The sequence below is a fragment of the Erinaceus europaeus genome, chromosome 23 (assembly GCF_950295315.1).
Source record: "Erinaceus europaeus chromosome 23, mEriEur2.1, whole genome shotgun sequence".
NCBI classification, from domain to species: domain Eukaryota; kingdom Metazoa; phylum Chordata; class Mammalia; order Eulipotyphla; family Erinaceidae; genus Erinaceus; species Erinaceus europaeus.
In genome coordinates this window covers 11,315,609-11,340,366 of record NC_080184.1, presented here as the reverse complement: position 1 = coordinate 11,340,366, position 24,758 = coordinate 11,315,609, and the positions used below count along the sequence as shown (strand labels likewise).

At 42.5% G+C, this 24,758-nt stretch overlaps 4 protein-coding genes across 4 annotated transcripts in view; 3 read left to right on the top strand and 1 right to left on the bottom strand.

Moving 5' to 3' along the window:
• LOC132535528 (zinc finger protein 678-like) overlaps positions 1-24,758 on the bottom strand; it is a 307,284-nt gene that overhangs the window by 208,045 nt on the left and 74,481 nt on the right. The window lies entirely within an intron of this gene.
• Positions 249-1,202, top strand: LOC132535621 (olfactory receptor 7A17-like). The gene has a single exon (XM_060182221.1). It carries the CDS (start codon positions 249-251, stop codon positions 1,200-1,202), a length of 954 nt encoding a protein of 317 aa, XP_060038204.1.
• Positions 8,553-9,506, top strand: LOC132535620 (olfactory receptor 7A17-like). The gene has a single exon (XM_060182220.1). The coding sequence runs from the start codon at positions 8,553-8,555 to the stop codon at positions 9,504-9,506; it is 954 nt and encodes a 317-aa protein (XP_060038203.1).
• LOC103116139 (olfactory receptor 7A17-like) lies at positions 19,348-20,307 on the top strand. The gene has a single exon (XM_007526002.3). The coding sequence runs from the start codon at positions 19,369-19,371 to the stop codon at positions 20,305-20,307; it is 939 nt and encodes a 312-aa protein (XP_007526064.1). The 5' UTR covers positions 19,348-19,368.

Here is a 24,758-nt window from a genome sequence, read left to right as displayed (position 1 = left end):
TTCTTTTTTTCTTTCTTCCTTTCTTCCTTCCTTCCTTTCTTCCTTCCTCTGCAGATGTCTTTCTCTCTCCTTTTCTGTCTTCCACTCCTCTCTTCATTTCTCTCTGTTCTATCCAACAACAACAACAATAACTACAACAATAAAACTATAGGGGCATCAAAAGCGAATAAATAAACATAGAAGTCTTGTCTGTCTATTCACAATTTTTATTACATGGCATCCTCACTTTATAGTTTCTTTCCCAACATATGGAACCAAAGAACTCCACTGGCATCAAATATTTTCTTCTGCTGGGTTTGTCAGAAGACCCCGAGCTGCAGCCCCTCCTCTTTGGGCTCTTCCTGTCCATGTACCTGATCACTGTGTGGGGAAACCTTCTCCTCATCCTGGCCGTCAGCTCAGACTCCCACCTCCACACCCCCATGTACTTCTTCCTCTCCAACCTGTCCTTGGTGGACATCTGCCTCACCTCCACCACCATCCCCAAGATGCTGCACAACATCTGGACACAGAGCAAAGCCATCACCTACGCAGGCTGCATCTCACAGATGTACTTTTTCGTGCTCTTCGCAACTTTAGATGACTGTCTCCTGACTGTGATGGCCTATGACCGTTATGTGGCCATCTGTCACCCTTTACACTACACGGTCATCATGAACCCCCAGCTCTGTGGACTCCTGGTGCTGGCGTGTTGGGTCATAAGCGTTGCAAACGCCCTGCTGGAAAGCTGTATGACGTTATCCCTCTCCTTCTGTACACACTTAGAGATCCACTACTTTTTCTGTGAACTCAAACAAGTGGTTCAACTTGCCTGCTCTGACACGTCTCTTAATAATGTGGTGATTACTGTTGCTGCAGGACTCCTAGGTGCAGGACCTCTAGTGGGGATCATTTATTCGTATTCAAAAATAGTATCTTCCATATTAAGACTGTCCTCAGCTCATGGCAAGTCTAAAGCCTTCTCCACCTGTGCGTCTCACCTCTCTGTGGTCGCCTTGTTTTATTGCTCGGTCCTGGGAGCCTATGTGGACTCTGGTCTTTCCCACAGCTCACACTCAACTGCGACAGCTGCGCTGATGTACACGGTGGTCACCCCCATGCTGAACCCCTTCATCTACAGCCTCAGGAACAAAGACATCCAGGGGGCTCTGAGAAGACTCTTCAGAACCAAACTATTAAAAGGCCTGCCGTTTCTGAATTGAACAAGTGCCCAGGATTCAGGACTCCAATCCAGAGAATTAGACTTTTTGAATATTTTCATAATATAGTGAATGCAGGACTTGCTACATTGAATTATTTCATGATCTTTGCTTCCATAAAAATTTCTCTAGATGAATGATGATGATGATGATGATGATGATGTGCTTACTGAGCTTTCTCTCTCATCTGTGGAAGCTTTATTTCATTTCTCTTTTCCTTCTTCTCTTTCTCAGATGATTAAGATTCTTGCATCCTTACCATTTGTGAAGTGTCCCTGCTCCAGGGAGCAGGGGGGCTCTAACCCGGATCCTTGTATTGGTCCTTGTGCTTAGTACTCAATTGGGTGTGCCACTGCCCAGTCCTAGACACATCTTTTATTATTATAATAATAATTATTAATTTTATTAGTGATTTAATATTAATTTACCACATCGTAAGAGGAGGATAATTCTACACCGTTCACACCACCAGATTTAGTGTCTCCATTCACTCTATTGGATGCTTCAGTAGTTCTCCCTAGACCACAGATAGTGCCTTAACGGCATATGTTATATAGAAATGTTACGCGAAAATATCCGCAGAATGGCTCTGAGTGTTAGAGCTCTTGAGTGTTTCAAGTGTTTCAGCTCCAGGGTGCAGCAGATCTAAAGGACGAGTCTGAGGCTGTGACTAAATAGAGGGCAGGGAGTTACTTTATAACCCAGGAGACTCCTGCCAAGCTAGCCCACCTGCCTGATTTGGGAAGCTGCTTGTATACCCTTCAAGCAGGGAGTGGCATGCATTTGATTGGTTACAAGGTGGTACATTTGATTGGTTACAAGGTGGTACATTTGATTGGGTACAAGGTGGTACATTTGATTGGTTATAAGGTGGTACATTTGACTGGTTACAAGGTGATGCATTTGATTGGTTACAAGGTGGTACATTTGATTGGGTACAAGGTGGTACATTTGATTGGGTACAAGGTGGTACATCTGATTGGGTATAAGGTGGTACATTTGATTGGGTACAAGGTGGTACATTTGATTGGGTACAAGGTGGTACATTTGATTGGGTACAAGGTGGTACATCTGATTGGGTATAAGGTGGTACATTTGATTGGGTACAAGGTGGTACATTTGATTGGGTACAAGGTGATGCATTTGATTGGGTACAAGGTGGTACATTTGATTGGTTACAAGGTGGTACATTTCATTGGGTACAAGGTGGTACATTTGATTGGTTACAAGGTGGTACATTTCATTGGGTACAAGGTGGTACATTTGATTGGTTACAAGGTAGGACCTGCCAATATACGCGGATATCTTCGCCCACCGTGTCCAACGCTTGACGTCTCGTCACCCAATCTGGTCCCCTATGCCTACACTGAACTTCTCTGTTCCAGTCTCTTGGAAACAGAGTTGGCAGTCAGCTGAGGTCAAGAACAAACACCTCATCACAGACCCCTGCAAGTGTCAACCCGGGTTTGACCTAGCACGTTATGATTGGGTCCTCCTCAATCGCTATCAAACTGGCCATGGCCGGTGCGCCGCTATGTTCCAACACTGGGGAGCCAGAGACTACCCGAACTGCCCCTGCGGCTACAGACAGACTATGACCCACATAGTCAACGACTGCCACCTCTCCAGATTCAAAGGAGGTCTCGAAACTTTACATCAGGCTCAACCTGACGCTGTTGACTGTCTACGGAAGAAGGGCAAACGCTAGAAGAAAAAGTACATTTGATTGGGTACAAGGTGGTACATTTGATTGGTTAAAAGATGGTACATTTGATTGGGTACAAGATGGTACATTTGATTGGGTACAAGGTGCACCAATCAGGTGCATTCAAGGGTAATGTATATAAGACAAAGGTACATTCAAAGGGTCATCATATAAGACAAAGCATGAGGTGCGTTGATTATGTTCCACACCCAATCTGGACTGCCAAGATGCAAGTGAATACAAAATGAAACATACAATTTGGTTGGCTACATTGTGTGAAACAAAATGATTTAACCCGATTGGTTACATTTCTAGTCCCCTAAGTTTGCTGAAGTGCAGGAACAGCAGACACACCTGTCAGTCTATTGTGCAGTTGGGGAACATTTTATTTCAGGTATATAGCATACTCTCCCATTTGAAGTATGGAATGCATGAATTTCTCAAGACACATTTATCTTCTTAAGGTGATTTATTACATTATAAGGTAACGGGGGTATATTTCCACACCTTGCTCACCACAAGAGTTCTGTGTCGTCTGGAGAACTTTCAGAAGGCTAGAAATGGACCTACCCTATGATCCTGCAAGTCCTCTCCTGGGGATATATCCTAAGGAACCCAACACACCCATCCAAAAAGATCTGTGTACATATATGTTCTTAGCCGCACAATTTGCCATAGCCAAAACCTGGAAGCAACCCAGGTGTCCTATAACAGATGAGTGGCTGAGCAAGTTGTGGTATATATACACAATGGAATACTACTCAGCTATAAAAAATGGTGACTTTACCATTTTCAGCCAATCTTGGATGGACCTTGACAAAATCATGAAATAAGTCAGAAATAGAAGGATGAATATGGGATGATCTCACTCTCAGGCAGAAGTTGAAATACAAGATCAGAAGAAAAAACACAAGTAGAACCTGAACTGGAATTGGCATATTGCACCAAAGTAAAAGACTCTGGGGTGGGTGGGTGGGGAGAATACAGGTTCAAGAAGGATGACAGAGGACCTAGTGGGGGTTTTATTATTATATGGAGAACTGAGAAATGTTATGCATGTACAAAATATTGTATTTACCATTGAATGTAAAACATTAATTCCCCAATAAAGAAAATTTTAAAAAAAGAGATCTGTGTCCCTATTTCCTCCTTTGGACACTATAATAGTTCTCCCAAAGTCACAGATATGCGTTAACTATCATGTCTATAACTATTAATATTTGTATATATTTTGCCCTTTTTTGGTATTATGAAAATATATTACCACTGCACTTTCTTTTTTTTATAATTAAAAATTATTTACAAAATGGAAATATTGACAAGACTGTTGGATTAGAGGGGTACATATCTGCACAATGCCCATGCCCAGAACTCCATATCCAATTCCCTTTCGTGATAGCTTTCCTGTTCTTTATCCCTCTGGGAGTGTGAACTCAGGATCCACTGCACTTTCTACATCAAACTTAGAACAAGATTGTAGGGTAAGACGGGTACAATTATATATGATTCCCACCATCAGAGTTCTGTATCCCATCCCCTCCAATGGAAACTTTATTCTTTTTATTTTATTTATTTGTCAAAACCTGGTATTTCTTTTTTTAATTTATTTTTTATTTAAGAAAGGATAAATTAACAAAACCATAGTGTAGAAGCGTCACAACTCCACACAATTCCCACCACCCAATCTCCATATCCCACCCCCTCCCCTGATAGCTTTCCCATTCTCTATCCCTCTGGAAGCATGGACCCAGGGTCGTGGTGGGTTGCAGAAGGTGTAGGGTCTGGCTTCTGTAATTGCTTCCCCGCTGAACATGGGCGTTGACTGGTCGGTCCATACTCCCAGTCTACCTCTCTCTTTCCCTATTAGGATGGGTCTCTGGGGAAGCGGTGCTCTGTCTTCATACAATAAAAATATGTCTGAAGCTGTAAAAAAAAATAAAGATTACTCATGAGTCTGTCATAAGTGTAGGGAACTGTAAGCTTCAGTCAAGAATTCGCCATTCTTCTCTTTAGTTGGGTCTATCTAGTTTACAAGAACTGTTTTAGCATTGGGCCTGGTGATAGAGCACCTGGTAGATCGTAAGTATTCCCATGGTTGAGAACCCAGGGTCTAGTCCTCTGTCCCCATCTGCAGAAATGGAAGATTTATAATTAGTGGTGCAATCTCTCTCCCCCTTTTCCCATCTCTTGGTCTCTTGCCCTCCATCAAAACATAAGAGACACAGAGAGTGATCTCAACAACTGACATCACAATGAAAATTCCCAACTATTTGGAATTGTGTCATGTAATTAAGACACTCAGGGCCCAAGATTTTGTATCAAAATAGCATAGTTTTCTGGCTGTAGAGAGGAAAGAACAATTTTCTGGAGATCATGAACTGTGTCTGAGTTTTTAAAAAAATAATATTTTATTTATTATTGGATAGAGACAGAGAGAAAATGAGAGGGAGAGAAAGAGAGAGAGGGAAAGAGACAGAGAGAGACACCTGCAACCCTCTTCCCCACTCATGAAGCCTTCCCACTGCAGGTGGGGACCAGGGACTTGAACCTGGATCCTTGTACACCGTAATGTGTGCGCTTAATCAGGTGTGCCACCAACTGGCCCCAGTGTATAAAAGTTTGAACACACTTTATGTTGAGTGTCCACTATTTTATATCAGAAGAACACAGTTCTCTCTGTATTGAAGTGGAGGGCCAGGTAGTGATGTACCTGGTTGAGTGCACCACTTGCAAAGCTGTCCCCTTGCAAGTGGAGGAGTCCACTTGCAAGGGGACAGCTTTGCAAGTGGTGAAGCAGCGTTGCAGGTGTCTCTCTGTCTCTTTTCCTCTCTATTACCCACTCCACTCCCTCTTGACTTCTGGCTGTCTTTTTTTTTTTTAAAGATTTTTTAAAATATTTATTTTATTTATTTATTCACTTTTGTTGCCCTTGTTGTTTTATTGTTGTAGTTATTATTGTTGTTGTTGTTGGATAGGACAGAGAGAAATGGAGAGAGAAGGGGAAGACAGAGAGGAGGAGAGAAAGACACCTGCAGACCTGCTTCACCGCCTGTGAAGCGACTCCCCTGCAGGTGGGGAGCTGGGGTTTGAACCAGGATCCTTATGCTGGTCCTTGTGCTTTGCGCCACCTGCGCTTAACCCACTGTGCTATAGCCCGACTCCCTCTGGCTGTCTTTATTCAAAGAAATAAATAAATAAAGATAATCAAAAAATTGAAGTGGGAAGTTCATTCTGTGAAGATCACTTACTCAGCGATTGGAACACAAGCAACTTAATACACAAGTTCATCACTCTTTGATTGGCTCATAATTGAGTCGATGCCAGTTTAGGACACTGAGAAGCAGGAAAGTTCAGTAGAAAAATTTTTAAAAAGTAATGAAAATAGAGTTCACCTAGTCCTACCGTTCTCTCACAGGAATAGAAGATGAAGGAAAAGTTTCTTCTCTGTCCACACCAACGACCCCAGGGGAGTGATGTAATTAGAGGCCCGGGGAAAGAGAAGAAACTGTGTCTCTTGAGAAGACATAGTGAGCTGTAGATAGCTCCTCTCCTCTCCTCAGTCACTTAGTTTGATCAATTCAGCACTGGACAGAGCCTACTGGCAGCTTTTGGAGTCGGACATCTGGCTGGTGGGACTTCCCCAGTCACCCAGGGAGGACTCTAGATTTCCACCAGGAGAGCTTCTTCTTGTCAGTTCCACTTTGGTGAGTCCCACTGCCATGTGGACACTTCAGGGTAAGATTGGGGAGAAGAGGGAGTCCAGCGGTAACGCAGCAGGTTAAGCGCAGGTGGTGCAAAGTGTGAGGACTGGAGTAAGGATCCTGGTTCGAGCCCCCTGGCTCCCCACCTGCAGGGGAGTCACTTCACAAGCGGTGAAGCCTGTCTGCAGGTGTCTATCTTTCTCTCCCCCTCTCTGTCTTCCCCTCCTCTCCATTTCTCTCTGTCCTATCCAACAACAACGACAATAAGAATAACTACAACAATAAAACAATGAGGGCAACAAAAAGGAATAAATAGATAAATATTTAAAAAGAAAGATTGGGGAGAAGAAAATTCAGTGGCATTTATCTGAGCTCACCTAGAACCTACCCAGACTGGTCCTGACAAGAGAGATCATTCCATCTGATGAATGCTTTTTAAATTACTGATGTTTTTTTTTTAAAGATTTTATTTATTTTATTTTAATTAATTAATTTATTTATTCTCTTTTGTTGTCCTTGTTTTATTGTTGTAGTTATTATTGATGTCGTCATTGTTGGATAGGACAGAGAGAAATGGAGAGAGGAGGGGAAGACAGAGAGGGGGAGAGAAAGATAGACACCTGCATACCTGCTTCACTGCCTGGAAAGCGATTCCCCTGCAGGTGGGGAGCCGGGGGCTTAAACTGGGATCCTTACACCGGTCCTTGCACTTCGCACCATGGGTGCTCAACCCACTGTGCTACTGCCCGATTCCCATGACTGATGTTTTTTAAGACTGGCCAGATAATAAATGATTATATGAAGTGCAGGAGACAATGTTGAAAATTGCAGAATAGGCTAGGGGAGATAGCGTAATGGTTATGCAAATCGACACTAATGCCTGAGACTCCAAGGTTGCGGGTTCAATTCCCAGCACCACCACAAGCCAGAGCTGAGCAGTGCTCTGATAAAATACATAATAACTAAATAAATAAATAAATAAATAAATAAGAAAGAAAGAAGGAAGGAAGGAAGGAAGAAGGAGTGAAAATTATAAGATATTGGTAGATACTCAATTAGAAGAATAGAGCTGAACATCCTTCTAGCAAAAGGAAAATGGAAATCCAGGGATATGTATGCTGGGGTTATAAGATTCTGTTATTCCTGCATTTGATTAAATTCATTCAGTAAGATGACAGGACATTTTCATTGTTTAGATGCTCCACATTTGATCAATAAATATGCTGTGTCATACTATCTTTGATGGGTGTTCAGTGAAGTGAAGGTCTTTCTCTTTTACATTTAAGTCAAATTACATTTGTATCGCTTTTGATGAAAAAAGGCATGACAAATGAATGTCCAAAGAGAATTGTCACAATTCCACACAGCTTCCACCACCAGAACTCCGTATCCCAGCCCCTCTTATAAAGCAGAACAAATTATTGACTAATCATGAACCTGAAGGCAAGAATATTGCAGATGAAGATACGGGGGTCTCTGTTTTGGAAAAAGCTAGTAGGTCTATTTTAGGTCTATTTATATTCCAAGGGGTTCATGACTTTACTAGTTTTTGCCTGACAGACTTATTACATAAACTTCCTATTTAGTACATCTTCTTTCTCTCTCTCTTTCTTTCTTTCTTTCTTTCTTTCTTTCTTTCTTTCTCTTTCTTCCTTTCTCCTTTCTTTCTTTCTTTATTCTTTCTTTCTTTCTTCTTTCTTTCTTTCTTTCTTTCTTTCTTCCTTCCTTCCTTCCTTTCTTCCTTCCTCTGCAGATGTCTTTCTCTCTCCTTTTCTGTCTTCCACTCCTCTCTTCATTTCTCTCTGTTCTATCCAACAACAACAACAATAACTACAACAATAAGACTATAGGGGCATCAAAAGCGAATAAATAAACATAGAAGTCTTGTCTGTCTATTCACAATTTTTATTACATGGCATCCTCACTTTATAGTTTCTTTCCCAACATATGGAACCAAAGAACTCCACTGGCATCAAATATTTTCTTCTGCTGGGTTTGTCAGAAGACCCTGAGCTACAGCCCCTCCTCTTTGGGCTCTTCCTGTCCATGTACCTGATCACTGTGTGGGGAAACCTTCTCCTCATCCTGGCCGTCAGCTCGGACTCCCACCTCCACACCCCCATGTACTTCTTCCTCTCCAACCTGTCCTTGGTGGACATCTGCCTCACCTCCACCACTGTCCCCAAGATGCTGCACAACATCTGGACACAGAGCAAAGCCATCACCTACGCAGGCTGCATCTCACAGATGTACTTTTTCGTGCTCTTCACAACTTTAGATGACTGTCTCCTGACTGTGATGGCCTATGACCGTTATGTGGCCATCTGTCACCCTTTACACTACACGGTCATCATGAACCCCCAGCTCTGTGGACTCCTGGTGCTGGCGTGTTGGGTCATAAGCGTTGCAAACGCCCTGCTGGAAAGCTGTATGACATTATCCCTCTCCTTCTGTACACACTTAGAGATCCACTACTTTTTCTGTGAACTCAAACAAGTGGTTCAACTTGCCTGCTCTGACATGTCTCTTAATAATGTGGTGATGACTTTTGTTGCAGGACTCCTAGGTGCAGGACCTCTAGTGGGGATCATTTATTCGTATTCAAAAATAGTATCTTCCATATTAAGGCTGTCCTCAGCTCAGGGCAAGTCTAAAGCCTTCTCCACCTGTGCGTCTCACCTCTCTGTGGTCGCCTTGTTTTATTGCTTGATCCTGGGAGCCTATGTGGACTCTGGTCTTTCCTACAGCTCACACTCAACTGCGACAGCTGCGCTGATGTACACGGTGGTCACCCCCATGCTGAACCCCTTCATCTACAGCCTCAGAAACAAAGACATCCAGGGGGCTCTGAGAAGACTCTTCAGAACCAAACTATTAAAAGGCCTGCTGTTTCTGAATTGAACAAGTGCCTAGGATTCAGGACTCCAATCCAGAGAATTAGACTTTTTGAATATTTTCATAATATAGTGAATACAGGACTTGCTCCGTTGAATTATTTCATGATCTTTGCTTCCATAAAAATTTCTCTAGATGAATGATGATGATGATGATGATGATGATGATGATGATGATGATGATGTGCTTACTGAGTTTTCTCTCTCATCTGTGGAAGCTTTATTTCATTTCTCTTTTCCTTCTTCTCTTTCTCAGATGATTAAGATTCTTGCATCTTTACCATTTGTGAAGTGTCCCTGCTCCAGGGAGCAGGGGGGCTCTAACCAGGATCCTTGTATTGGTCCTTGTGCTTAGTACTCAATTGGGTGTGCCACTGCCCAGTCCTAGACATATATTTTATTATTATAATAATAATTATTAATTTTATTAGTGATTTAATATTAATTTACCACATCGTAAGAGGAGGATAATTCTACACCGTTCACACCACCAGATTTAGTGTCTCCATTCACTCTATTGGATGCTTCAGTAGTTCTCCCTAGACCACAGATAGTGCCTTAACGGTATATGTTATATAGAAATGTTATGCGAAAATATCCGCAGAATGGCTCTGAGTGTTAGAGCTCTTGAGTGTTTCAAGTGTTTCAGCTCCAGGGTGCAGCAGATCTAAAGGACGAGTCTGAGGCTGTGACCAAATAGAGGGCAGGGAGATACTTTATAACCCAGGAGACTCCTGCCAAGCTAGCCCACCTGCCTGATTTGGGAAGCTGCTTATATACCCTTCAAGCAGGGAGTGGCATGCATTTGATTGGGTACAAGGTGGTACATTTGATTGGTTACAAGGTGGTACATTTGATTGGGTACAAGGTGGTACATTTGCTTGGGTACATGATGGTACATTTGATTGGGTACAAGGTGGTACATTTGATTGGTTACAAGGTGGTACATTTGCTTGGGTACATGATGGTACATTTGATTGGGTACAAGGTGCACCAATCAGGTGCATTCAAGGGTAATTGTGGGTCATCATATAAGACAGTCTGAGCTGAAGTATGTTGAGGTGGCAATCGTTGTGTTGATTAGGTTGCGATTGGTAGATGAAATATTATTTTATATGGATTGGGAGAGGCATGCGGGAAAGTGGGCCCTATCCAAGGGTTCCAGGACTGGGGGAAATATAGGCTCTATAGTGGAGATGTGAGGTTCCTGCTGTTGTCTTAGGGTTCAAAAAGACAATGGATAGTTAATGTTATCATCACATTATTTGGTAATTGGGTTAACTTTGAAAAGTCTTTTTGTTAGGGTTTGCTGTATAGTACCCAGTATCTTGTATGTAGCTGTGCCACTGGTTGTTTCTGATCTACTTGGTCTAGGCTTTTGAGAGAGTCCACATATCAAATACACAGTCTATATATCCAAAAGACTCAGTCTGCGTTTTAAAAACTTTGAGACATACAAATAATTTCCCCCCTCTCATATTAATTAACTAGTGATTTATATGACCACACTTTACTAGGAGTGTACATAAACACCATTCCCACCACCAAAAGACTGTGTCCCACCCACTCCCACCCCCGCCGGCCCAGGAAGCCACATGTCTGTCCCTCACCACAGGGTTTTTACTTTGGTGCCCTAATTTCAATTTAGTCAGATCCTGCTTTTAGTTTCCCTGGAAACTTTATTCTTTATCCCTCTTGGAATATGGACCAAAATTCTTTAAAGTATTTATTTATTTACTTTTCCCCTCTTGTTACCCTTGTGTCTATTGTTGTTATTGTTATTAGTATTGTTGTTATTGTTGTCATTATTATTGAGTAGGACAGAGAGAAATCAGGAGAGGAGGGGAGACAGAGAGGGGGAGAAAAAGATAGACACCTGAAGACCTGCTTTCACCACTTGAGAAGTGACTCCCCTGCTTGCCACAGCTGGGGAGCTTGGGGCTGGAACCTGGATCCTTATGTATGTCCATGTGCTTTGCACCATGTGTCCTTAACCTGCTTCACTACTACCTGATCCCCTGGACCAAAATTCCTTATGGAGTACATAAGGTAAAAGGCCAGGCTTCTGTAATTGCTTCTCCTTTGGACATAGGCATTTTCAGGTGGATCCATACACCCAGTCTGTTTCTATCTTTCCTTAGTGGGGCAGGGATCTGGGGAAATGAGATTCCAGGACACATTGGTGAGGTTGTCTGCCCAGGGAAGTCATGTTGGCATCATGGTAGCATCTGCAACTTGGTAGCTGAAAAGCAGTAAGATATAAAGTAACACAAACTGATTGATAAAGAGGAATCTACAATGTAGAACAGAGCAGATGGAACTAAGGATTATCCTGTGGGAAGAAGCTTGGAAGCCCATTTTCGTTTTATTTTAAGGGGCCCATGACTTTACTAGTTTTGGCCTGAGCCCAGTAGCTAACATGTAGGCAAATATTGTCTGGGAAGATGATGTTAGAGTTGGGACTAGGACGAGAAAGCTGGATCAGGGCAGAGAGTAGCTCCCAAATATGAGGAAAGTATATAAATACCTTTAACTATAAACCTCATCAATCTGACCCAGGGCTCATAACTATTCATATTAACACAGGAGCCTCCGCATCTCTGTCAGTCTGAGCTCACATTCCACGACCACACCTAGGAACATTCTAGGCTGCCCTCATTTCAGTACCTGCCTTTGAAGTCTTCTCATGTTTTTTTTTTTTTTTAAATATTTATTTGTTTATTTTTCTCTTTTGTTGCCCTTATTTTTATTGTTGTTTTAGTTATTATTGTTGTTATCACTGATGTCATCATTGTTAGATAGGACAGAGAGAAATGGAGAGAGGAGGGGAAGACAGAGAGGGGGAGAGAAGGACAGACAGCTGCAGACCTGCTTCACTGCCTGTGAAGCGACTCCCCTGCAGGTGGGGAGCCAGGGGCTCGAACCGGGATCCTTATGCCGGTCCTTGTGCTTTGTGCCATGTGCGCTTAACCCACTGCGCTACCACCTGACTCCCCTTCTTGTGGGCTTCTATAGGAACTTTACCATTTTTTTTCTCTGGCCCTGCTTTCACCTCCTTTCTAAATCTCACCAACACCTTTTATTACTTCAAAGTGTCTTTCCTTTTTTCCTCTTCTCTCTCTGGGTCCTGATGGAATTGGGGTTCAGAGCCCTCTGGTCATCTTCCCCTAGAATTTATCCCCCTCTGGAGGTATGGACCAAATCTTTTTGGGATGCAGATGCAGTATTAATTGTTATTAGTATATATCCCTAACTCATCTTAGTTTGATTTATTTATTTATTTTCCCTTTTGTTGCCCTTGTTGTTTAACATTGTTGTAGTTATTGATGTTGTTGTTGAGTAGGACAGAGAGAAATGGAGAGAGGAAGAGAAGACAGAGAGGGGAAGAGAAAGATAGACACCTGCAGACCTGCTTCACCACTTGTGAAGCGATCCCCCTGTAGGTAGGGAGCTGGGGGCTCAAACTGGGATCCTTACTTCTGTCCCTGTGCTTTGTGCCATGTGCGCTTAACCTGCCTCACTACTACCTGACTCACTTTAATTTATTTTTTTTAATTGGGGAATTAATGGTTTGTATTTAACAATAAATACACTAGTTTGTACATGCACAACATTTTTCAGTTTTCCACATAACAATACAACCCCGACTAGGTCCTCTGCCATTTCTTTTTCTAGTTAAATTAATTATGTGTCCAGGGCTCTGTTTAGGCTACTACAAATGCACAGCTCTCAGTGACTTTTTTTTTCCTCTTTTATTTTATTGGATAAAACAGACAGAAATAGAGAGAGGCAAGGGGGGGGAGAGAAATAAAGGGAGAGAGAGGAAGAAAAAACACCTGCAGACCTATTTCACCCTGCAGGTGGGGAGCCAGAGGATCCAACCCAGATCCTTACACTGGTCCTTGCACTGAGTACTATGTATGCTTAACCGAGTGCATTACCGCTCAGCCCTCTGTCTCTTTCTCTCCCCTTCTCTTACTTCCTCACCTCTATCAATTTTTTCCAGGCATTATCCATCACCACCAGCAAAAAAAAAAAAAGAAATGACGGGGTCCATATTCAGTGCTTACTGCTCTGCAGACAGGTCAAGATGAGGTTGTCTCATTCAAGCAAAATGGATGCTACATGACAATTCTCCCTCATGGGGATGGGACATGGCACCCTGGTGGTGGGAACTGTGTGAGTTGTACCCCTCTTATCCCGCAATCTTGTCGATCATTATTAAAATCACTGATAATAATAAAAAAGAAGTTGAGAAATAAGAGCTTGGTGCAAGCATACACACACACACACACACACACACACACACACACACAAGTCTCCCTCATGGAGACAAGAAGCGTTTTTTTCAGTATCCAGGGGGTCTTGGATGCTTCCTGATTCTTAAAGTATGAAGACATTTAATCTAGGATGAAGACAAAGTAGTGGTTTGTTGGTGTGTGTGTGTGTGTGTGTGTGTGTGTGTGTGTGTGTGTGTGTGTGTGTGTGTGTGAATCAGAGCATTGCTCCAGCATAAACAATTGGAGGAGTTGAACTCTGGGCCTGGTACATGTGAATCGCTTACAAGACATCACGTTCATACAGACGCAGTAATTACAGCTGGCTTCACTTGACTTTCTAATTACTCTCCTGGGATCAAAGAATCATTAAGAAAAAGAAATATATATACATATGTATTTTTTGTCCAGAACTGGTTCCCAAAGGGAAAGCATGACCTCAGAGGCTGAAATAACAGGAGAGAAAAGATCCCTAATGAGCAGAGCCAGGTCACTCTAAACACCTGCCCTGTCATAGTCATTCCGTTTCCGCAATGTTGAGGGAACAGAATGTGCTAGGGTTGCTTTACTCGCCTACGTGCAGCTCAGGAATGAGGGAGCCAGTCCCTGATTCCTTCTGTCTTCTTTGTGCAAAGACCTTTAGTCTCTATCCTTAGCCAACTAGAGAAGAATTAAGACTCCCACCTGAAGACCTTCCTTTCAACCATCCATCCAGGTGAGTCTGAGAATCCAGAAGGTTCTAAGAGGAAGGCTCAGAGGCAAATGGAGTTGGGGAATTGTCCCTGAGGTGGTCTAAGAACCAAGCCAGAGTAACCAACACATAAGCCATGTTTGCTTGGTTTCTTTAGCTAAAGAACTAATGCGTCATTTATTTAAAATAACTGAGAGAGAGGCCAGACGGAGGCACACCTGGTTGAGTGCACATGTTACAATGTGCAAGGACCCAGGTTTGAGAACATCAGTCCCCATCTGCAGGGGGAAAGATTCATAAGTGCTGCAGGTGTCTCTCTGTCTCTGTCCCTCTCTAACACACCCTTCCCTCTTGATTTCTGGCAGTCTCTATCCAATAAATAAATAAAGGTAATACAAAATTTGACTGGGTGTTTGGGGGCCAGATGGTGGCACACATGGTTGAGCGCACTTGTTACAATGGATAGTTACTGTTATCATCACATTATTTGGTAATTGGGTTAACTTTGAAAAGTCCCTTTGTTAGACATACAATCAATTTTCCCCCCTCTCATATTAATTAGTGATTTATATGACTATAATTTAATAGGTGTGTACATAAACACCATTCCCATCACCAAAAGTCTGTGTACCGTACCACCCACCCACCCCCACCCCCGCCACCCTGCTGGCCCAGGAAGCCGCATGTCCACCCTCCCGCTCACCACTGGCATAAGGTTCATTGATAGTCTCTCTCTGTAAATGAAGCCAACACATTGTGCAGAAAATTCGGATTTTACTTGATTGTGGACAAGTCCTTGCATAACCACCAGTGTCATTGTGTGATATAATATCCCCAGACAATTCTCATGAAGAACAGGGATCATTTTTCAGAGAATAGATGACATCTCTGGAGTGAATCTGAAGAGAACTTTCTTTCTTTCTTTCTTTCTTTTTCTTTCTTTTTTGCCTCCAGTGTTGTCGCTGGGGTTTGGGCTCGGTGACTGCACTATGAATCCACTCCTCCTGGAGGCTAATTTTTCCCTTTTGTTGCCCTTGTTGTTTATCATTGTTGTTGTTGTTATTATTGTTGTTACTGCTATCATTGGATAGGACAGAGAGAAATGGAGAGAGGAGGGAAAGACAGAGAGGGGGAGAGAAAGATAGACACCTACAGACCTGCTTCACCGCTTGTGAAGTGACCCTCCCCCAGCAGGTGGGGAGCCGGGGGCTCCACATGGGATCCTTATGCTGGTCCTTGTGCTTCATGCCATGTGCACTTAACCGGTTGCCCTACCACCCAGCCCCCAAGAGAACTTTCTTATAGGACAAGAACCCAGAATAAAATGTGCCCCTTTACATGCTGAAGAACTTTTCTGATCCCAAGTTTCCTTGTATATATCGTTAGTAGAAATTCTACTGGTCTCATCCAAAACCTCCATGTTTACAGTACTTGTCTGGTTATTGTTGACAGGTACCCAGTAAGTAAGGTTATAGCCTCTCTATTTGTCACAGCTCCTTCTGGCACTCCCTCAGGGTGACTCTCAGCAAGGAAGGTAAGCTTACTGGTTCTCTCTCACTAGTTCAAGGGACTCAACGAAATAGACAAGAGACACCGGGGAGAATTGGAACACTCTCATTTATTGGCAAGTGGGCATGGATTTAAATAGAGAACCAAAGAACATTTTTCAAATATGTCAGAAATTACAGGTTTCTTAAAGGTCAGCTTGCCCCTATGGTAGGGGGCTGGTATGACAGGAATTGATGTGATACATAAAGGTCAAGACAATTATTCTCCATGATGCAAACAGGTTAATTATCTGAAGGCATTTGAGAGAAGCATAGGGGTTAAGCCAGCAGGGTAAGATAGAGAGAAGATAAACAAGCTTGATGTAAATCATCATTTCAAAGGATATAAGGAAATAATGTTCTTGGGCTTCACTGACTGATGTCAGGGAGGTGTTTGATGGAGTATGTTCTCTTTAGTGATCAAAAGTGAGGTGATTATGTGAACTCTTAAATCAGGCAGCCATGTGGCCAGCAGTTAGTGGGGAGAAGCAGTGAGATCTCTGTGGGCTTGAGAGTCTGAATAGGGGAAACTGAGTCCCCTTTGCTCATCTCTGTGAGAGAGGCCAACAACGGGGTGTCTTTCCCAGACCTCCATCCAAGGATGGGGGGAGTTTTCCCTTAGCTCTATCAAGCTTACACATGGTCCCACAAGCTCCCTTCCCCTTAAGGCAGATGTATGACAAATGTCAGAGAGTTAGACTGGCAGCTGACCAGAATATTTCTTGAGGCATCAGAGAATTGCACCTAATGACCAAGACTATTGTCATTAAGGTTTTTAGCACATTCTTGATGTGTCCCACACCTTGAAAGTCCTTTGTGCTTTAACAATTGTTCCTAAATTGTGTTGACTTGAAAGCATCTTTGATCTTCCTGTTCCTTCTAATGTGATATGATCTCATCAATCAACCCTCTGCCACAGTTCTAGTCATGGGCATACCTGACAATCTCTACTCTTGAGGTGGCTAGGTGGTGTCGCTCCAGATTCCTCAGACAAATGATGAGAGCTCAGGGGATATGCTTCAGCCTTTGTCTCCAGGTGTCATGTCTGCTCCACCTGCATGTTGTGACCTTTGAAATCAGATAGGGAGAGAGCCTGTGACGGTTATGCAGACACAGTGGGCTTCTGACACTGCCTCTGGGCCTTTTTCTGGTTTCCTGCAGGGTGCAGGGGAGGGTGCTATTTTCTTTAAACTGACCTCCTGAAATTTCTCTGTCTGGGACTATGGACCAAACAACTTTTAAGCCCCCCCTTTTAAAATTTTTTTTTTTATTTATAAAAAGGAAACATTGACTAAGCTATAGGATAAGAGGAGTACAACTTCACAAAATTCCCACCACCAGAACTCTGTATCCCATCCCCACCCCCGATAGCTTTCCTACTCTTTAACCCTCTGGGAGTATGGACCCAAGGTCATTGTGGGATGCAGAAGGTGGAAGGTCTGGTTTCTGTAATTGCTTTCCCTCTGAACATGGATGTTGACAGGTCAATCCATACTCCCAGCCTGTCTCTCTCTTTTCTAGTGGGGCAGGGCTCTGGGGAAGCGGAGCTCCAGGATACATTGGTGGGGTTGTCTGTCCAGGAAAGTCTGGTTGTCATGATGCTAGCATTTGGAACCTGGTGGCTGAAAAGAGAGTTAACATACAAAGCCAAACAAATTGTTGAATAATCATGGATCTAAAGGCTGGAATAATGCAGATGAAGAGTTGGGGGCCCTCCATTTTATAGATAGATAGTAGGCATATTTTAGTTATATTTCAAAGGGGCTGTGGCTGTACTAGTTTCCCCTCCCCCCTTAGCCTGAAATCTGAAATGCAGGTGGACCCAAGTAATTTTCTGGGGAGATAATGTCATGGCTGGAAGAAAGATCAGAAAGCTGGATCAGGGAAGAGAGTAGCTCCCTAATATATGAAAGGGGTATAAATATTGTTGACTATAAACCCCATCGATGTGATCTGGGGCCCATATTCAGCTTAGGAGCCTATGTAACATCTGCATCCCTGTAGATCTGAGCTCACATTCTGTGGTCATGGATAGGAACATTCCAAGCTGCCCCAATATTGTCCCAACTTCCTCAGGTGTAGCATAGGGTATGTTGTCCATCTTCCCTTCAGAGGATGGAACATTCTCTACCATTGTTGATCCAAGTTGAGGGCAAGGTCCTATGAGGGGCCCGCAAAGGGGTCTTTTTTGTTGTTCCTGATATAGATGACCTGTAACAATCAAGAGAGGGATTTATTCGAGGTCTAGGCCCATCAAGTCTGTTTGGGAATCTCAGGACCCCCCAAATAGGGCCCCAGCTGAGGTGGAGGCCTGATAGTGACTAAAGAGTCATCGTTAAAGTATGCCAGTTGGTTTTAACTTCCATCCATATCCTGCAAATAATATCTTATGTCTGAGTAGTACTCCATTGTGTACATAGACCCCCAACTTGCCAAATTTTTGTTGGCCATTTGGGTTAGTCCACATTAGAAAGTTTCAATTATATTTTATTGTTTGAAGATAATGAAATGGTCATGTTCAGTAGGAATTCCATCTTTCATCTCTATCTACCAGGGATTTGCATATCGTCTCTTCATGTTTAATTCTGTTGAGGAAACAAAGGACATTAATATGTCTGTGTTTCATTGGCCATATCTGTATACTCTATTTTCTTTTTTTAATATTTTATTTTATTTATTTATTCCCTTTTGTTGCCCTTGTTGTTTTATTGTTGTAGTTATTATTGTCGTCGTTGTTAGATAGGACAGAGAGAAACAGAGAGAGGAGGGGAAGACAGAGGGGGAGAGAAAGATAGACACCTGCAGACCTGCTTCACCGCCTGTGAAGCGACTCCCCTGCAGGTGGGGAGCCAGGGTTGTATACTCTGTTTTCATATGTTAAGACCACCAGTGCAATTCTGGTTCTATTTTTGCCCTACAGTTGATCCATCTTAGTTGATTTAACTACCCTTCCTCCTACCTTTTTCTACTAAACACAAATCCATCTTCTAGTTGAGTGATTTATTTTTGTGTTATGACTCATTTTTACATTATTTCTCTCTCAGTACAATCAGAGTGAAACCATCTGCTGTTGGTGTATTTCTTACTGATTTTGTCATCTTAATCCTCTCTAAGGCCCATTCATGTCATTGAAAGTGGAAGACTTTGAACTTTCTTGATAATTCACATACTTCCTTAGACATGATTCTTGAGCTGGGAGAGAACATGGTAATAATATCCAGGTCTTAAATACAACACATAGATGATATTGAATCTGTAGCACGTGTTGTAGAGTTTCTACAGTCTTCATAAGAATCATTTTAGAGAAAAATAATCTTGATAGATGATTTCTTCTCTAGCAGTTACCTCCACAACATGGAACCAGAGAATGATACACTTATTTCAGATTTTCTTCTCCTGGGCTTGATAGAGGACCCAGAGCTTCAGCCTTTGATATTTGGTATCTTCCTCTCCATGTACATGCTCACTGTGTTGGGAAACCTTCTCCTCATCCTGGCTGTCAGCTCAGACTCTCACCTCCATACCCCCATGTACTTCTTCCTCTCCAACCTGTCCTTGGTGGACATCTGCCTCACCTCCACCACCATCCCCAATATGCTGCACGACATCTGGACACAGAACAAAGCCATCACCTACTCGGGCTGCATCATCCAGATGTACTTTTTCACACTCTTTGTAGGACTGGATAACTTCCTGCTGACTGTGATGGCCTATGACCGCTATGTGGCCATCTGTCACCCACTACACTACATGGTCACCATGAATCCCCAGCTCTGTGGACTGCTGGTTCTTGGGTCCTGGCTCATAAGTGTCCTGAATTCTCTGTTGGAAAGCTTACTGGTGTGGCAACTGTCTTTTTGTACAGACCTGAAAATCCCCCATTTTTTTTGTGAACTCAAGCAGGTGGTCCATCTTGCCTGTTCTGATACTTTTGCCATTGACTTGGTGATGGTTTGCTCGGCAGGGCTGCTGGCTGGTGGTCCTCTGTCTGGGATCCTCTACTCTTATTCCAAGATTATATCCTCCATCAATAGAATCTCTTCAGCTCAGGGGAAGTATAAAGCCTTTTCCACCTGTGCCTCTCACCTCTCTGTGGTCTCATTATTTTATTCCACAGCCCTAGGAGTTTATCTGGGTTCTTCTGGTACCCAGAGCTCACACTCAAGTACAGTAGCCTCAGTGATGTACACTATGGTCACTCCCATGCTGAATCCCTTCATCTACAGCCTCAGGAATAAAGACATCAAGAGGGCTCTGAGAAGACTCTTTGTAAAAACACATAAAGACCAATAGCAGGGCATATCTTGTTGAGGGAATGTAGTACCATGCAAAGGACCTGGTTTCAAGCCTATACTCCTCACCTGCAGGTGGAAATATTTGCCAGTGGTGAGCAGGTCTGTAGGTATCATTCTGTCTCTCTCCCTGTTTTTTTCTTTAAATTTTTATTTAAGAGGGGTCCAACTCTACACAGTTCCCACCACCAGAACTTTGTATTCCATCCCCTTCCCTGACAGATTTCCTGTTCTTACTCTCTCTCCCTCTTTATTTCCCCCTTCCATCTCAATTTCTGGCTGTCTCTATGTAATAAGACCAGTAGTCTTTAACTAACCCAATACGTTGATTATAGAATCCAACCCCTCAGACTACAGATGTGAAATGTTTTCAACAGATCACACAAGTGAACCTTACCTCCTCTGATCATTCTCTAGAATGTCCATTTCTTTAAATCAGTTTTTCTGTTCAACCCATTTAACTAACTACCATTCAATCGCTACAGGGTGCAGAGAATGGACAGAACGCCTCCTTTGTCAAAATGTATGTGTTCCCAGGAATTTCTCCAGCACTGGAATTCAGAATTATGTCAGAATTTCCATATCTTGCATTGAAAATGCTCATTTCCAATTATATAGTTGAGAAATACCACAATGATAATGACAACACAGTTTTTTTTTCATTTAGTTAGTAATTTAATGGTAGTTGATAAGACTGTAATATTACAGGAAAGTAAAGGATTCTGGGGTGGAGTCTTTCAGGTCCTGGTGCATGACTGATTGTGAAGGAGGACCTAGGTTGTTGGTGGTGAGAGTGCTTTTCAGAAAACTGAGAAATTTGATACATATACAAACAACTCTATCTAATGTAAACCATGCATTTTCACAAATAAACATACATATGTAAATCACAAAGGCAGAGTTGCATATAACACCCAGCACCAGGTGGTCTTAGGTCCCCATGCTCCCCTATGACTCCCTTCCCATTGCTGAACATACAAATCTTCAGCAATAGACGACAGTCCACTGAAGTTTTATCCTGTATTGCTCTTTATTTATTTACTTTATTTTCTAGCTACTGTCAGTGAATAGAGTAAGACTCAACACCCTTCCCTCCAGTACCATTCTGATTGTAGCAAAATACAATATGTAAATATACCCCTTATAATTCTCAAACATTTTACATGGAGTCACCAAAGGACAGCTCTTTGTCATTACATAAAAAATGATGAGTTACTTGGGAAACATTCAGGAAGTCAAGGATCTATCAAAGGAACATAGAGATCTCCTGGTGTTCCTTTAGAAATATAACCTCACCAATGTCTCCTGGGACCCCACCTCTCCAGAACCCTACCCCACTAAGAAAAGATAGAGACAGACTGGGGGTATAAATCCATGTGTCAATGCCCATGTCCAGTAGAGAAGCCATTACAGAAGCTGGACCTTGTACCTTCTGCACCATGTTAAGTGAGATAATTCAGAAAAGGAATGACGAATATAGAATGATGTCACTCACAAACAGAAGTTGAAAATGCTACCATAAAGCCAACCTGCCTTCTCTGGGCAGATGACCTCACCAACTTGTCCTGAAAAACCCACTTTCCCAGAGCCCTACCCAACTAGGGAAGGGTAAAAATGAGCTCGGGGTATGGATCAACCTCTCAATAACCAAGTCCAGCAGAGAAGCTATTACAGAAGCCAGATCGCCCACCTTCTGCACCCCATAGAATCTTTGGTCTACATACTCAAAGGGATAAAGAATATAGAGAAGCAGGATGCCGACCAGATTTCCCTGGACAGACAACCCCACCAATGTGTCCTGGAGCTCTGCTTTCCCAGAGCCCCACCCTACTAGGGAAAGAGAGAGGCAGGCTGGGAGTATGGATCGACCTGTTAACGCCCATGTTCAGCGAGGAAGCAATTACAGAAACCAGACCTTCCACCTTCTGCATCCCACAATGACCTTAGGTCCATACTCCCAGAGGGATAAAGAATAGGAAAGCTATCAGGGAGGGGGATGGGATACAGAGATCTGGTGGTGGGAATTGTGTGGAGTTGTACCCCTCTTAGCCCAAAATCTTGTCTATCATTATTAAACCACTAATAATAATAATAAAAATGAAGTTGAAAATTAAGAAAACTCAAGCAGAACTTTGAATGGGTTTGGTGTATTGCACCAAAGTGGTGGGGGGAATGGTTCAGGTCCTGGAACATGATGGCAGAGGAGGACCTACAGGATGATGGATTGTTGTACTGAAAACTGAGAAATGTTTTACATGTACAAACTGTTGGGCTGCGATGCAGAGGAGAGAGAGGAGATCCGGAGCGGAGAGGGAACACAAAACTTTATTCAAGCGGGCACCTCAGAGTTGGGTGAGAGCTCAGCGGTTCTGGCCACGTGGAGCTAGCAAAATGGCCGCCTCCTGCTATGTGCAACAACCCTTCCCTGCGTCATGTCACCAAGCTGAAAAGAGGGCGAGAGAGAGAGAGAGAGAGAGAGAGAGAGAGAGAGGAGGGAGACGGAAGCAGGAGGGCTTTATAGGGCAAAAACCAGAAGTGATGAGTCAGGACAGGATTGGCTAGGAAACAAGGCACTCCAGGAATAGGGTTTCTCTCTAGGGAATTGACAATACCCTGAGGGGACAACATGGTGGATGTGACCACATCTGCACAATTTCCCAACACAAACTACTGTACTTACTGTCGATTGTAAAACATTAATCCCCCAATAAAGAAAAAAGTAATTGAAACATCATTAATCCACCCAATAAAGGCATAAAAACCCAAACAAAACCCACACCTTTTTCCACTGTTGCCTTTCACTTTTCTGTTTTCACTTTGATCAGTTCTAGGCATGACCTACATTTACATGTTGCAATCATTCTGAGGAAAATTTCTGGGAAATTCTTATTACCCAACAAGTAAATATGAATTTCTGATTATTTTTCATTAACAAGAGTATTTGAGAAAGAACAATGAGCAACAAAGATTAATTTGACATAGCACAACAGAATGTGTCATAATATCAGTTAAACTTAGAACAAGCAAGCAAAAATAAAATAAAGGTATCCACACTATCTCTAAGACATTATCATGACAATGGTAGTTATATTTGGGTGGGGTGAGGGCAACAGAACAATTTTATTTTTTAAAATTTTCTGGCCTTTATTTATTTTTAAAAAACCCTTATTTATGAAAAGTAAACACTGACAAAACCATAGGATAAGAGAGGTACAACTCCACACAATTTCTACCACTAGAACTCTGTATCCCATCCCCTCCCCTGATAGCTTTCCTATTCTTTAACCCTCTGAGAGTATGGACCCAGGGTCATTGTGGGATGCAGAAGGTGGGAGGACTGGCCTCTGTAATTACTTCCCTGTTGAATATGGACATTGGTTGGTCAATCCATACTCCCAGCCTGCCTCTCTCTTTCCTTAGTTGGGCAGGGCACTGGGAAGTGGGGCTCCAGGACACATTGGTGGGGTTGTCTTCCTAGGGAAGTTAGGTTGGCATCATGTTAGCATCTGGAACCTGGTGGCTGATAGAAGAGTTAACACATAAAGCCAAACAAATTATTGACTAATCATGAACCTAAAGTCTTCTGAAGATGAGGATTTGGGGTCTCCATTTTCAATATAGTTAATAGGCCTATTTTAGTTATATTCCAAAGGGCCAATGACTATACTGTTTTTTTCCTGAGCCTGACCTCTGATATGCTGGTGGATCCAAGTTATTGTCTGAGGAGATGATGTCATAGCTGGAAATAGGGCTAGAAGGCTGGATCAGGGAAGAGAGTAGCTCCAAAATATGGGAAAGGCGTATAGATATTGTTGACTGTAGACTTCCTTGATTTGATCTGGGGCCCATATTCAGCTTAGGAGCTTATGTGACCTCTGCATCCCTGTAGGTCTGAGCTCACATGAGAACAGAATAATTTTGATAGTGGGCATGGTGTGGAACCATTTCTTGGTTAACTTCGCATCTTATAAATTCTTACTTAATTTCTAATATCCATGTTCTTTAAAATATTTTTATTTGTATATCTATGTAAATGAGAAAGGTAAGAGAAGAGAAAGAGAAAGACCAGACATCACTCTGGTACATGTACTGCTGGGGATCAAACTCAGGACCTCATGCTTGAGAGTGCAATGCTTTATCCACTGGGCCACCTCCCAGATAATAATATTAGTGTTTTTTTCAAAGTATACAGCAAATTTAATTTCAAAAGATGGAAATTACATTAATAGAGGGCACAAGACTTAAACAAGGAAATTTTGTAATTGTTAAACTACGTCATTTCTTCATTTGAAAAGTAGATGAGAAATGGTAGAATGATATAGAGACGATAGATAGAGATTGATAGATTATTGACAGCTAGATGATATAGATAGCTCTATAGCTACACAGATGATAGATAGATGATAGATTGAGAGAGATATAATAAATAAGCGCACTGTTATCAGGTATTTT

Coding starts and splice junctions, on each gene's coding strand:
- LOC132535621 (XM_060182221.1), top strand. CDS start 249: ATGGAACCAAAGAACTCCACTGGCATCAAATATTTTCTTCTGCTGGGT.
- LOC132535620 (XM_060182220.1), top strand. CDS start 8,553: ATGGAACCAAAGAACTCCACTGGCATCAAATATTTTCTTCTGCTGGGT.
- LOC103116139 (XM_007526002.3), top strand. CDS start 19,369: ATGGAACCAGAGAATGATACACTTATTTCAGATTTTCTTCTCCTGGGC.